Raw genomic sequence first — 14,894 nt, 5'->3', positions numbered from 1 at the left:
CAGGCGGGAAGCTGGTCACAAAGTAGGGGGCCATTAGGGAAATAACCCTAAATTTAATACTATTTGATAGCTACACCTTCTTCATTGTTGATTTCAAACTCGACCGGGCTATCCGGCCCTGGACTAGGGTTTGCTTCAACCAGGCCCAAGTTGGGACAAGTAGACTCTGGCATACGGGTGGGAATCGGGCGGTTCGGGTTCACGATTTTCGGGCACGGGCGGGTTCGGGCGGGATAGCAAGCCACCCGATCGGGATATCGGGCGGGTTCGGGGGGTAAATATGAACATGTGGGAGCTCGCGGTCCGATTATGCCCGAGTGCCCGTTCGGGCTCTAACGGGCTCGGGCGGGTCAGGATTCGAGTTCCGTTTATATTAAACTAAATTAAAAATAATATACATAATCACAAATATCAAAAATTAAACTAAATTTCATCTATTATATTTGGTGGTTATGGAGTGGTGGTGTTACTGTTACAGGTGTAGTGGTGGTGGTATATGGTGGATCGGTTGTTCGGGAGTGGTGGTCGTCGGCGGTGAGTGACTGCCAGTGTGAGTGAGGCGGTTTTAGTTTAGGTTTAGGGAGAGTGGTCTTTTGAGAGGGTATATACAGGTTAGATATTTTGATCCAACGGTTGATGATTCTCAGCCGTTGGATCATAAAGGGATAAAAGAAATGTGTCTCGGGTAGCGGTCGCGGGTATTAGTTGCGGCGATTGGTCGCTGGTGACGGGTTTAAGTCGCGGGCATAAGAGTTTCAGGCGGTCGGACTTGAATTTCGGTCGGGCGGATCGGGCTTGAATTTCGAGCGGTCTGTATGGGCCGGACCTCGGGTAAGACCCCCTACCTGATGTCCGCCCACGCCCGCCCAAAATTTCAGGCGGGGTAAACCCTCGTCGGATCTCTTTCGGTCTCCGGATCTCCTCAGATCAGGCGGTTAGGGTTGGATTTTGAATTCTCGGACCGTTTTCCCGACCCTACTCTGGCATGTAACATTTACAACTTAAGGGTTACAATTACACATGGGCTTGTAGTTGTGTGTCCCTCTTAAACACCAAAAGCTATAGACGGCCCAAATTTTGAGAAGAAGTGTTAATGATGCTACAAAAATCCTAAAAAAGATTAAGAATTAAGAGTTAAAAAAAAAAATTGAGGTGTCAAAAAGATAACTAGAAAAAGGTAGGGGCAAAACCAAATAGGGATTTTTAAAGGCGCCCTTTATAAGTTTACTTGAGAAGAACTCTGTGATGGAAGTGGGCGCCTTTAATTACTTCCAATAACAAATTACCCAAATAAATTTGTTGGTGTGAATCCAACAGGTGACCAGGGGGAAAACCAATAACACACCACTGAGTCGAATGTTATTTGGTGACTTATTCGGGCAACTACTTCAATTTATAATGAGATAGACACGGGAAATTTTGAAGTTCTAATTATTTTTTGACTCAGATTTACCTTCTAATGTAAGAGCTTAGGTGTCAAGCTGACTTCTGCGAACTTCCTTCACGACTCCGCGGTTGGAGCAAAACTCCGACCAAACTAGCTAGATCACGTAGCTTTGACCAAGAGCAAGGTTCGAGGTGCTTAGAGACTCAAGTCGACTTCCATGTTAGAACTTCGGTAACTAAACTGTTCCAAATTAATATCCTTAATAACTTTCGCTAAGGCTTACTTTTTGTGCCTGCGAATCTCTTACAGGTAATTCCAAATAAATTTATATGTATAATATATAGGAGTAATGAGTACCTTAAATAATTTCTAAGTAACAAGTATTAACCTTCCCTCAGGTCAATGAAGATGCGGCCATTGCTATTATTTTTCATGATGATATATCCAATTGTATTGCAGGAAAATCCTTCATCACTCGATGTAGATCAATAGATGAGGGCGAAGCTCTGGCGGCTTATCATGTTTTACTTATTGCCAGAGATATGAACTTTTTGAAGCTCGTTTTGGAGGGAGATTCCAAAAACATAATAGCAGCAATCAATGGAGATGACATGGCAGCCCACTGGACTAGTCAAAGAGTCATCAACTCTATCAGGTCATTGAAATATTCTTTTGTTACTTTTCAATGTAAACTTGTATATAGATCAGCTAACTTCAAAACTGATGCACTCGCTAAACTTGCTAGAACCTCTCTTACTCCTCAAAAATGACAATCTGTAAGTCTACTCTTTGAGATAACTGCTAGGTTGTAATTGTTTTTAGTTTTCTAATAACATTTTCTTTATTAAAAAAAACAACCCAATTGTATCTTTTTTTTTTTGTTAAGGATAAATATATTAAGAACTAAGCATTCAGAGTGGCATTACAATACATATGTAAAAGAAAACAGGGAATACAACTCCACATTTTTGATCTCTCCTTCCTTCGAGCCCATTTAGCGAGTTTGTCCGCATGAGAATTTGCATTTCTATTTGTGTGACTAAATTTAACCTGTTGGATATCACGCTTGATGTTTCTTATACTGCGAATATGCGCCAAAGATTGCCATTGCACTTGATGCCTGGGGTTGTTAAGATGTTTGATCAAGTTGATGTTGTCGCTTTCAATTATGACATGCATGTGGTTATTTTCTTTTATCCAAATAAGACTGTTGAGAATGGTTAATGCCTCACTTTCTTCACTGTTCCTGGCTCTAGCCGTATGCACGCTAGCAAATACAAATTTCGATTGAGAGTCATGTACTATGAAACTGGTACCGATGAGTTGTTCAACATTCACAAAAGATGCATCAACGTTTATTTTAATGAAAGGATGGGGAGGGGGTTGCCATCTGGCTACAGTCGCAGGTCGAGCCTTTAACTGAGCAGGATTAATCCTGGGAAAAGTTTTAATAAGATCTAAAATATTGTTAACATTGTATAAGGTTTGCTGAAAGCAGTGATCACACCTAGTTTTCCATATGTGCCATAAAATTGTAACAAAATGTGTATTATCCGCGGTACAACTAAGTTGATTCGGATTCTGCCACAAAAGTATCCATTCAGATAGAGAGGGGATATTAGTCGAGATAATGTTAAAATGAAACCAAATATTTTTCGCAGGGAACCCAATTGTATCTTAACATCACCATATTTTGTTTTTTTGAAGAACATACAATAGAGTTACAACAAAAAAAAAACACATACAATAGAATTGGGAAAACATTTCTGCCAAAGAAACAAGCGAACGAGTTAATACTTAATAGTTTCAACAAAAAAAAAAAAAAGAGTTAATACTTAATAGACTCAAATTTATTAAAGTGATCTCCTTTTTTTTTTTGTTTGAATTATTAGAAAAGTAGATAGATACTATGAAAATTTAGGTCGTCATCAGTTAAATTCTAGTCGGCTAGGAAGACCAATCACAAAAAATTGGTCAAGTTCACCGCATTCTTGGGTAGATTGTTTGTTTCTCTTTCGATCCAATTTTAAATTTGAAAAATAACTCTTGATTCTATTTTAGAGCGAGAAAGTAAATAAAAAACAAAAGAAAAAGTAGAGAAAGAAAGTTTGCATGACAAGACAGCTGAACTATTAGGTAAGGTAACTCCCTCCTCAAATGGATAAGCGTCAGAAAAAACCGCTTGCTAATTTCATTAGGCGCCCACAGTTCATATATTAAAACCAGGGAACCAGATAGTGGTTTAGTTTTTTTGTATGGATTCCAGAAAACCGGGAGTGGGTTGGGGTAGATTTCCCAGGTTATGTGGCGACCCGTCAGCAGTCGTAGGTCCGTACCTGATTGACACGCACCCACTTTCCCAACATTCATGGTTTTGGACAATTTTGCATGCACTTTACACTCTTTTCTTCTACTTTTCTCGTCTTACTTTTCTTCCTTATTTATCCTTTTCTCGGACCATTCTATATTACTATCTTACCCCTTTGTTTCTTTCTTCCCAAGTCACTTCGGTTTCTTTCTTTCCAAGTCACTTTGGACATATTGTAGGGATAATTCTCCTCCTTAACCCTAACTTCGGCAAACTGTTCAATAACATTTTTGAAGAGTTTCTACCTTTACATTAAGGACCTAAGTTTAGTTTTTATTGAGTTAATTTTGTTTGATCTGAACTTATGAGCAACTGGTCGATTTAGAAAAAAAATAGATAAATCAAAATTGCAAAAATTTCATGAGATTAGAATTAGAAGACTTAACAAATTTCAGAGGCCAAATCGAACTCTCAGACATAATTGGGTGTAAAATCGAACTTTTAGACACAATTAAGTGTCAAATCTACCAGTTGGTCACAAATTGGAGATAAAAAAAAATAAATTCATTTTTCATTTCCATTTTCATCTCCGTATTAGGATATTTTAACTTAGTTAGTATAATGAAATTCTATTAAAAAAGTGGTTCCTCTAAACATCTCGGTCAAGATAGGTCTAAGAGAAATTGATCAATAGATAAGGGTCATTTGGTATTATTAACTTCGCTTCCTTGTTTTCGCAAATTGTTTAGGTAACTTCTTTTCACAGTTTCCAATAGAACGTGGGTCAAGTTAGTTTTTCTTCTCTACTTTCATCTCCATTAACATATTTGAACTTTTTGCTACTATCACGGAAGAAACCTAAAAAAGAAGTTCCTCTAAGGGTGGCGTTATGGATAGGGGCCAAGAGAGAAATTGGTAATAAACTAAGGTTCATTTGGGGGAGTAGCACAAAATGTTTATCCTCACAATTTGAACAACTTTATTGGTGGCAAAATAAGGGGACTAAGAGGGCAAATCTGGAATAAAAGAGATAAATAGGAGGGGCATTTTCCAAAGGTTTTCTTGCTTCCCAAAATAAATCCCCTAGTTTCTCACACTACCGTTTCTTGGGAAACCGCTGCGGCCAGTCTAAAAAACCACGTCCCCTCTTCCTCACTTAAATATTCCCCCCCCCCCCTTCTTCTCCCCACCTTCCATCCCATCTTCTTCTTCCTTCTCTCTCTCTCTCTCTAGAAATTATCCCAAACCCATATTCTCTCTCATCGAATATGAGAATGAGTTGTAATGGATGTCGAGTTCTTCGTAAAGGGTGTAGCGAAAACTGTAGCATTAGACCTTGTTTACAGTGGATCAGAAGCCCTGATTCTCAAGGCAATGCCACTGTCTTTCTTGCTAAGTTCTATGGTCGTGCTGGACTCATGAATCTTATCAATTCTGGTCCTGAACATCTCCGTCCTGGTAATTAATTTTACTCTCTCTCTCTCTCTCTCTAGATTCAATCTCCAATCCAAGTTTACTATTGTGTTTAATTTTCTCTCTCTAAAAAAACCCTCTTCTCTTTTGTGTCTCATCAGCTATTTTCAGATCACTTTTGTTTGAGGCATGTGGGAGGATTCTCAATCCGATTTATGGATCGGTCGGTTTGCTCTGGTCTGGTAATTGGCAGCTTTGTCAATCAGCCGTTGAAGCTGTTTTAGATGGCGCCCCGATTGTTCAAATGTCAGCTGAATCGGCTGTTAGTCCTAGCTTAACGACGACTAAAACCTATGATATACGCCATGTCTCAAGAAATGAAAACTCGGCCGGGATGATTCACAAAGTTCAGACTCGTACCCGTTTCAAGAGAACCGGTGGTCCTTCATCTACCAAACTCAAACAACGTTCCGATTCTGGAACCGAGTTGACTCCCGAGCCAACTGTTGAAGACTCGGCTATTCAACTTTGCCAACTGCGTTGGAGTCGGAATTTTACCAATAACGAGTTGATTCGATCGACGAGTCACGAGTCATCAACTAGTCAACAGTCTGAGCTGAATGGAGATGGCTATAGCCGAGAAAATGAGAGCATGTTTTCAGCTGAGACAGTAGAGGCTTCGATGGTTAGCCGAGCTGAGCCAGAAATTGCTTTAAAATCTCATGATAACGAAGTCGAGCTTGAATTAACTCTCGGATTGAACTCAACCCGCCAGTTTGACTCTAGCTCAGTGAAGAAGAGAAAAAATGAGATGAACGGTTCGGATCTCGAGACAGGTGAAATGGAGATGGGGATTGATTATCCCGCATGAGTTTATCTGCACCGTTGGATTAGTAGAGGTTGATCAAGTTTTGCGGCTCAGATTAAATTAGCTTATCTTTTTTTGGGTTTAAATGTAATAAGTTCTGTTTGTGGACAATGTTGTCTTTTAGTACTTGAGAGTAGTGGGTTTTGTATAAAGGGGTTAAAAATGGAGATATATATATAAAAAGTTAGATGTTCATAGAGATTCACAATTTAATCTAAACCGTTGGATTTATATTTTCTTGTCATGCACCTGATGCGCAATAGGCATCATTTTTGCTGACGTGGATTACATGCAAAAGTGGGATCCACTTTGAAACCAGTAGAGGATGAGATGGGACCGAGTCATCAGCTAACATTTTCACGTGGGTGGGTCCATTCAGGGAACTGAAACGAGAAAGGGACCTTGTTTGTGAAAGTAATTCACGATTAGCACGAAACTAATGAAGATCATAATCTTAGGGTGCTTCTAAAGGCACCAAGCCAAAAGGCTGTTAGCATCCATCTCTATTAGCACCAGGCCCAACTGTTCATTTCTCTGTTAGCACCGTTCAACTATGTAGGCACCAGTCAAAGTCAACTTAACCCTAACACCTCCATCCGTTTATCACAAAATCAAACAAAATCTATCGGACGGATTGAACCAGTCCGAGCCTTAAGAGGACCAAACAGATCCGTTGATCCGGGACTTAAGAGGAGCAAACGGATCAGGTGATCCGGGACCTAAGAGGACCAAACGGATCAGCTGATCCGGGACCTAGGAGGACCAAACGGATCAACTGATCCGGGACTTAAGAGGGCCAAACGGATCAGCTGATCCGGGACCTAAGAGGGCCAAACGGATCAGCTGATCCGGGGCTTAAAAAACATCCCAATCCTCACTCTCTTTCTCGTGAACTCGATCATGACCAGCTCCTCTGCTACTTCTCGCAAGGTTTTCTTCATCTTTCTCTCTCTAAAAATCCTTATTCTCATCTCTCTCTCTACCTTTCTATATCTTGCAATCTTTCTTCTACATTTACAAAGGGGATATAGAAGGGAATGAAGATGAACATGAGAAGGAAGAGGAGAGAAAATGAGTTTATTTTGTGGATGAAATTTGGTGAAGAAGGAAGAAGAGAGTGGACCCATTCTTTTCAATTTTGTGTATTTACTAACAGGAATATAAAGTAAATAAGAAAAAATGAATTTTTTTTACTTTCACTATCTAGATGAGCACACATGATTTTTGTTTTGGAAAAAAAATGAATTGGTATTCTTTTTATTTTGAAAGAAGAAGATGGAAGAAACAAATGAAGGTGAGTGTCACCCACATTAAAAACCGGTGCTTATAGAGAACTCGGGTCAATGGCTATTGACCCGAGTCAATAAAATTTCCGGATGCTAACAGCCTTTTGGCCCGGTGCCTTTAGAAGCACCCATAATCTTATCTAAGTAGTTAGTGAGAGGGACGTTTAATTATTTAAAATAAGTTTTGAAGATTGAATTAGTTGACGAAATAATTTATTTGGTGTAGTGGGGTTTCATATTCCAACCAAAATGAATACTGTGTGTAAGTGTGTTTACATATAAAGTTGAATGTGTCATGTTAGGATTGGGTCGAGTTGTCAAAGGACTTCCTAGGTGGTTGATGATTAATCAAATCTCTCCAAGCAGTTGTTGATTTGGGCCATTTAAATCTATATGGACTTCATATCGTACCTTAGGACTTTTGCCCTTTTGGAATATAATTACATAACTTAATTTTCACCGATTTCGTAAAGAGGAAGTGTAATTGTATTTTTATAGGAAACCGAACACAATCTTACCTTCTTTATAGTATCCCAATTAATAGAAGTTTAATTGAGTGATGGGGTTTCGTTTGTAGTATCACAATCATTAAAAGTTAAAGGTAGGACCTATGCCCGCGTCCGTCCGCTTAAGCTCTTTTGGTCGGGCGGGTACGGACCGACTCGGGCATCAAACGATCACCGACCAATCGGACGGTCGTGGGGGGTTCCGGGCCAAAATTCCACCCTTAGTCATGGGTGCCCAGTAGGTCAAGTCAAAGTTGCTTCGGAGGTGCCCAAATCAGAAGTCAGGAGGGACTTGCGTGCCTAAGATAGGGATCGGGGGTGCCTTAGATTTTTGTAAGGCCGCGGCTTTGGGGAATAAAGAAAATTCTCCGGGGAATAAAGACTTCTTAAAACTAGTCAAATAAGATTGACTTTTTATGTTTCTTTTTATTGCTAAGGGGATTCTAATTTTAGAAGATGCTATAAAAAAGGCTCTTCCATCTCATCACCTCTCTCTACCGCTTCATCTTCTCGACACCTCATCATCTTCTCCGGCGAAAGTCGCCGGCCGACCAATTTTCCGGCCGGCGACCTTCAAACATAAAAAAAAAATTATCTTTTTCCTCTCTCCTCTTTCTCTCTCTAAATTATTATTTTTTTTTTTCAAAATCACTCTTCTCTCTCTTTCTAGATCTGGTGATTTTTTTTATGTTTGAAGGTCGCCGGCTGGAAAATTGGTCGGCCGACGTCCTTCGCCGAAGAAGATGATGAGGTGGCAGAGAGAGGTGATGAGATGGAAGAGAACTTTCAAAAAAATGAATTTTGTATTCCCTATAAAAATTTATTCTCCGGAGAACTTTTAAAAAAATCTGGATTCCCTCGAGAATTTATTCCCCGGAGAATTTTCTTTATTCCCCAAAGCCGCGACCTTTTGTAATATGCCCATTGATTCTGTATGAATAAGCTCCGATACACTCTATCATCCTTACGACTTTTGCCCTTTCGGAAGATAATTACATAACTTAATTTTCATTTATTTCGTAAAGAGGAAGTGTAATTGTATTTTTATAGCAAACAAAGCACAATCTTACCTTCTTTATAGTATCGCAATTAATAGAAGTTTAATTGAGTGATGTAGTTTGATTCCTGCTCGTGAATTTTGACAATCTTAGTTTGTTTGTAATATCACAATCATTAAAAGTTAAAGGAAGGAATGAGGTTTGATTCCTTCGGGTGAATTTGCGATCTTGACATGTTCGTAGTATCGCAACCAATAAAAGTTTATCCGAAGGACGAAGTCTTGTTACATGTGAAGCATGAATTTGAATGTCCATGAGAAAAATGCCGACCGACATCTTGGGTTGGTGTCATGGGTAGGGGTGGGAATCCGGACAGTGGGAAACAAACACTAACTCAATCTGTCCGAGTGGAACGACCACAAGTCCTAAATGTCCACTCGGACCTTCGGACAAACGGGTGGACATTTCGGATTTTTCTCAACAGAGTGGCCGTCCGTGATCGTTTTGATAGTCGAGCAAACCGGATATCGGTCGGTGACACCGGTCACAAATGAACAAATAAATAAATTTTTATTCAAAATTAAAACGGTTTAGTAGTTAAAGTTGTATTCTAAACACCCACTATACAATTCCAAATAAGTAAATGAATACAAATTTGAGATTTCTCATTGATTACGATCGGCCCTATTCTTCTTCGCATGGATTACGATCGGTGTATTGTGGATTCTTGTGTTACTGATGAGATATTGAGATTTTGGAAGAGAGATTAGGGAAGTAAAGAGGCGAAGACAAGATTAAGAAAAGTGATTTCTCGAGTTATATATTTTTATTCTTGAAGTCTAAAGGGTTAAAATCCATCTTATAGGGGGCACAGGTATAATGGGTAGGACAAACGGACGGATTCGGTCGGGTGGACTATATAAGCGAGCGAACTCGGTCAGATCACCGAGTGAGGACCTATGCCCGCGTCCGTCCGCTTAAGCTCTTTTGGTCGGGCGGGTACGGACCGACTCGGGCATCGAACGATCACCAACCCTTCAGACTGTCGTGGGGGTTGGGGGATTCCGGGCCAAAATCCCACCCCTAGTCATGGGTGCTTAGTGGGTCAAGTCAAAGTTGCGTCGGAGGTGCCCAGATCGGAACTGCCTAAGGTTAGGGAATCGGGGGTGCCTTAGATTTTTGTAATATGCCCATTGATTCTGTATGAATAAGCTCGGATACACTCTATCATCCTTTCTGAAACTCATCACATGAGAAGTGAAAGAAGCAAAGAATAGCCCTAACTCTGATGAAGATGCTAAATGACATCTATGCCACAAGCGGATTAGGGTTTCTTCTTCTGTGACATTCATGGCTACTTCACCACCAACAATACTTCTACATTAACTTCTGGTTTGTGATAAACTTTTTCTCTCAAACTTTTTTCAATTAATGTTCTCCCTTTTAATGTTCAATTTTTAGATTGGTTAGGTTAAGATGCTGTTAAATTAAATCACCTATCTGGAACTTTAATGGCGATTACTGTATCTTAGCTCAATTTGATTGAACAAATTAGAACGAAATTACTTATAGAAAACCCTAGAAGACGATGAAATTCACTTGTAGGAACTGGACATTTTCATCTTCCCTAAAGTTTGTCTCTTTTTTTTCAGTGAAGTTGTTCTTTACTACTCTATAACAGATTCGCATTCTGCTTGAACAATCTGAACCATAGAGTGTTTCTTACTGCAACATGGGTAAGAACAAGTCTGGCCATTTCCAATCTGAGCAAAATGGGGGTTTCAAAAGAGTCAAAAGATTTAACCCTAGTTTTGAGCAAAATCCTGCAATTCCTGATGGTTCAGAAGAGACCATATATCGAATTCTTTGTCCAATAAGAAAGATTGGAAGTGTTATTGGAAAAGGTGGGGGGATTATTAAGGGCATGCAAGATGAGACTGGCGCTAGGATTAAGGTTTATGAAGCTGTTTCCGGTTCTGATGAGCGAGTAATAAATATCTTTAGTCCTGCAACAAAGAAGCCTAAGATACACAATAACGCGGAAGATCGTGAAGATCCTGAGAACGATGTTCCAATTGAACAGGAACTCGAGGACATGGAACCACATTGTTCTGCCCAGGATGCTTTGTTAAAAGTTCATCAAAGGATATGCGAGGACGATGGTCTATTTGGTGACCCAAAAAATAAAGAAGATGCTAATGAGGATGACGTAGTTACAGCTCGCCTTCTTGTACCAAGCAATCAAATTGGGTGTCTTCTAGGTAAAGGTGGACACATAATTAAGAAATTGAGAAGTGATACAGGTGCAAATATTCGAATTCTCCCCGGAGATCACCTTCCACCTTGTGCTATGAGCACTGATGAGCTTGTGCAGGTAATTCTTCGCCGGTCTCTTTTCTTTTTGTACTACTTTTAGATTATTCAGTACATTGGAAATTAAAAGGACCAATCTTTTCAAAAAAGCTGTGATTTAAACTTTTAAATTGTTTTTGGTCACATCCAAGTCTATTCCTCTACAATGCCCCCTTCGAATATATTATACTGCTTTGCATGACCTAAATGGACATCATAATATCTTTCCAATTGTTTCAGAATCCAAGGATACGTTGTTCATTTCAGTCTTCTAAATTCATATAGTTGATGTCACTAGGTCTGTGTACATATTATTTGATACAAAATCATTCCTTTTATTAAATTTTCTTCTTCCTCTTTCTTGTTGATCTTTGATTATGCAAATAACCATGCAAACTGTTGAAGACTATTCATGTCTTGCAACATCTTGTCATCCTCTATGGGCTCTAACTCTTACTTACTTTTAGATATCTGGAGTATCAGCTGTTGTAAAGAGGGCTCTGTATGATATTTCAACTCATCTTCACCAGAATCCACGCCCCCCGATGGATCCTATCAATGCTGCTGGCCAAGGATTTTTTCCACCCGGTCCTCCCATCGGAAATATGCTGCCACAAGGAAACCCAGTGTGGCCTCGCCGGAACTCTGGTGTCCCTGCTGCATCACCAATGCCTTGGGCTGGGGGACGTGGAAGCGAGCCATCTGGATACAGGCAAGGTGGCTTTAATAGTGCTCCTTTTGCGAATAATGGAAAAACATCAGATGAGTTTTCCATGAAGATTTTGTGCTCGACTGAGAAAATTGGTGGGGTGATTGGCAAGGGAGGTAGTAATGTAAAGCACCTCGAACAAGAGACAGGAGCTCAAATTAAAGTCGCGGATTCGGCACCAGAGGCAGGAGAGCGCGTGATTCTTGTCTCATCATATGAAGTAAACTTTGTACTTCGCTTCATGTGTACATATATTCTGTTCAATTTTATTTATGAGCTTCTATGCTTTGTACATCTCGTTTCATATGCCTTCGTCTATTTAGCTGCGTTCCTAAATCTTGACTATGAACTCAGTGGCTACCTATGTTGGAATTGTTTTCAGGCTCATTGGGACCCAAGATCTCCAACCATTGAGGCGATTCTTCAGCTTCAAAGCAAAACAAATGAAATCTCTGAGAAGGGTGACTTCACTACGAGACTTTTGGTTCCATCAAGTAAAGTTGGATGTCTCCTTGGACAGGGAGGTCATATTGTTAACGACATGAGAAGGCGAACCCGTGCCGACATACGTATCACCTCCAAGGAAGGGAAGCCTGATTTTGCATCTTCAGATGAAGAGCTTGTGCAGGTGAGATCACCACCCTGTATGCCATGCACGAGAAGCTCAAGAACCAATTTCTTGTTTCTTTGATTTGTTATGTATATTATATTTTGATCATTGGTTTCTTGCTTCTAATTATGTTTCATTTTTTTCCTTGTTATGTATAGATTTCTGGTAACATTGATGTTGCTAGAGATGCTTTGTCAGAGATTGCATCAAGGTTAAGAGCGAGAAGTCTTGAAGGTACAAATGCTGAACCTGGTCGTGTAGGGCCTTTGAGAGGGTTTGGTCCTCCTGAAAGTTTCTTTGAAAGAAGACTACCTCCACCTGGCATGGTTGGACCTGGGCGTTATGGTTCATATGATCACGTGCAGGTATTTACTTGTATTTCGTTTTGTACTTGGCGAACATTGCATGTGCTATTAGAAGAAGAGTACTAATTGAACCAGGATATGCTATATATAATTATTCTCAACTTCGAGTAAATTTTACGTTGAGATAGAAGTTTTTCATAATCTGACCTGGTGTAAGATCAATAGTCTCATGTGTAGATTCACTTATAGGTGGTCTGACTCTGACATCACCTTTCTGAACTACTATATTGCTATCTTTCGATTAAGTTAATTAACAACAGTTTGAGTTTAAAGACTGTCAATTGTCAAGACGATATTTTCCCCTGGTACAGTGGTAAGTACACGAGGTAGTCTTATCTTCACTCGGCATATTTTCACTGCATGCACTACTCCCAATGGAATGTGCACAAAAGTTGGTGTCAATATGAAAGTGGGGTTTAACACCTTTTATCTTTACGAATTAATGCAAAAATTTATCCTCACTTTTAGCATTTAAATCAGAGTGGCAGTTGTGGATTATATTAGTACGCCACTGATATATTGGGAATTGCCAAATATATGTGCAATAGTTTGCCAAGCAAATTAGCCAGGTACATTATGCCATATTTCATAAAAAGACAGTATATATTGGTGATATACTGAAGATGTACCCCAACATCCAGTACATAGGTAAGAAGCTTCTTCTTTATGAACAATTACTAACACTGTTCTGTTTTGAAGGGTGGTTTACGTGAGTATGAACGTCAAACATATCCAGTTCATCCATCTGCGACTGCTGGGTATAATTACTATTACATCTACAATATGTTCTCGTTCCAGCTTCAGTTCTCTGATTATCAATATTAAAGGAGTTCCTTAGTTTATCTGATAGAGTTTCTGTTATTTCTTCTGTGTCAGATACCCAACGATGAACTACTCGATGGAGATTAAGATCCCAAGCTCTGCAGTCGGTCCTGTTCTTGCTGCAGGAGAAAGCAACATTGCTAATATTGGTCATGTATTACTTCTGACTTATGATCCAGTTCTTATTATCATTAAATCTTAACAGAACATGTCACTATTCCATGATTAATTGAAAAAGAACTCAGCAATCTGAAAAACCTTTTGTTCTTGAATGACCTTGCTTACTTGTTTGTGAAATCCAGATGTCTGGAGCTAAAGTGAAACTGAAAAATCCTAGCAATGCTTCTGACTGCTCTGTTGAGATAAACGGTTCTTCTGAGCAAATGGATGCTGCACAGAAATTTCTTCAGGCGTACATATCTTCTATTGTCACTAACTTTAATTCACAACCACAGCAACCCCCTCAACAAATCCCTTACCAGCAAACCCCACAGCAAGTACCATATCAGCAAGGCCCACAAGATGTTCAGTACCAGCAAGGCTTGCAGCAAACCCCATACCAGCAGGGCTCGCAGCAAACCCCGTACCAGCAGGGCTCGCAGCAGACCCCGTACCAGCAAGGCTTGCCACAAGATACTTACCAACAAGTCCCGCAGCAAGACCCTTACCAACAAGGATCGCAGCAAGCCCTTTACCAACAAGGCCAACAGCAAGTCCCTTACCAACAAGGCCAGCAGCAAGTCCCTTACCAGCAAGGCCAACAGCAAGTTCCTTACCAACAAGGCTCGCAGCAAGACCTTTACCAACAAGGCCTGCAGCAAGACCTTTACCAACAAGGCGCACAGCAAGACCCACACCAAGGCGCACAGCGAGACCCTCAGCAACAAGTCTCACAGCAAAGCCCTTTGCAGAGCTCTCAGCAAGGTTCACTCCAAGGCTTTCAGCAAGGAGGTTCTTATCAAGCAGCTCCACCTCAGCAGCAAGGTTCATATCAGCAAACCCTTCCTAACCAATACTAAATTTGTGCTAGCATTTTTGTAACATTATATAGTCTCAATATTTTATGGGTGTTTGTTTTTAGCGTAACTTGTGAACAAATAAATACATATTTAAGGGACCATGGACTCAGATTAGCTCACTGACATTCACCCATACCAAACAGTTAAAGACGTGTAAAACGTATTGGTGAAATTCGTTGTTTCGTACTTTTAGAAGGGCTTTTAAAGTTTTCTTTAACTATCACACCTCAGGAACATCATTGATGCATCTT

The 14,894-nt window shown here is 40.0% G+C and overlaps 2 protein-coding genes across 3 annotated transcripts; both read left to right on the top strand.

Annotated features, from left to right (window-relative positions):
* Window positions 1-4,564: 4,564 nt before the first annotated feature.
* LOC147563437 (uncharacterized) lies at window positions 4,565-6,171 on the top strand. The gene is made up of 2 exons (XM_086637749.1): window positions 4,565-5,153; window positions 5,270-6,171. The coding sequence occupies exons 1-2, from the start codon at window positions 4,964-4,966 to the stop codon at window positions 5,977-5,979; spliced, it is 900 nt and encodes a 299-aa protein (XP_086493875.1). The 5' UTR covers window positions 4,565-4,963; the 3' UTR covers window positions 5,980-6,171.
* A 3,713-nt stretch (window positions 6,172-9,884) lies between these two features.
* LOC147563436 (KH domain-containing protein At4g18375-like) lies at window positions 9,885-14,866 on the top strand. Of its 2 annotated transcripts, none has more exons than XM_086637814.1 (8): window positions 9,885-10,158; window positions 10,419-11,140; window positions 11,586-12,047; window positions 12,210-12,455; window positions 12,596-12,802; window positions 13,502-13,560; window positions 13,679-13,778; window positions 13,927-14,866. In XM_086637814.1, exons 2-8 carry the CDS (start codon window positions 10,499-10,501, stop codon window positions 14,641-14,643), a joined length of 2,433 nt encoding a protein of 810 aa, XP_086493940.1. In that variant the 5' UTR covers window positions 9,885-10,158; window positions 10,419-10,498; the 3' UTR covers window positions 14,644-14,866. The 2 variants fall into 2 exon arrangements, with proteins under 2 accessions (XP_086493940.1, XP_086493944.1); XM_086637818.1 differs by having other exon boundaries at window positions 9,953-10,158; window positions 10,424-11,140.
* Window positions 14,867-14,894: the final 28 nt, after the last annotated feature.

Source organism: Eschscholzia californica, unplaced genomic scaffold (assembly GCF_041429995.1).
Source record: "Eschscholzia californica isolate CP2 unplaced genomic scaffold, dmEscCali1.0.p SCAF_1, whole genome shotgun sequence".
In the NCBI taxonomy this organism is placed as follows: Eukaryota; Viridiplantae; Streptophyta; class Magnoliopsida; order Ranunculales; family Papaveraceae; genus Eschscholzia; species Eschscholzia californica.
Note: the sequence above shows the minus strand (reverse complement) of the source record. Positions and strands in the feature narration are given on the sequence as shown.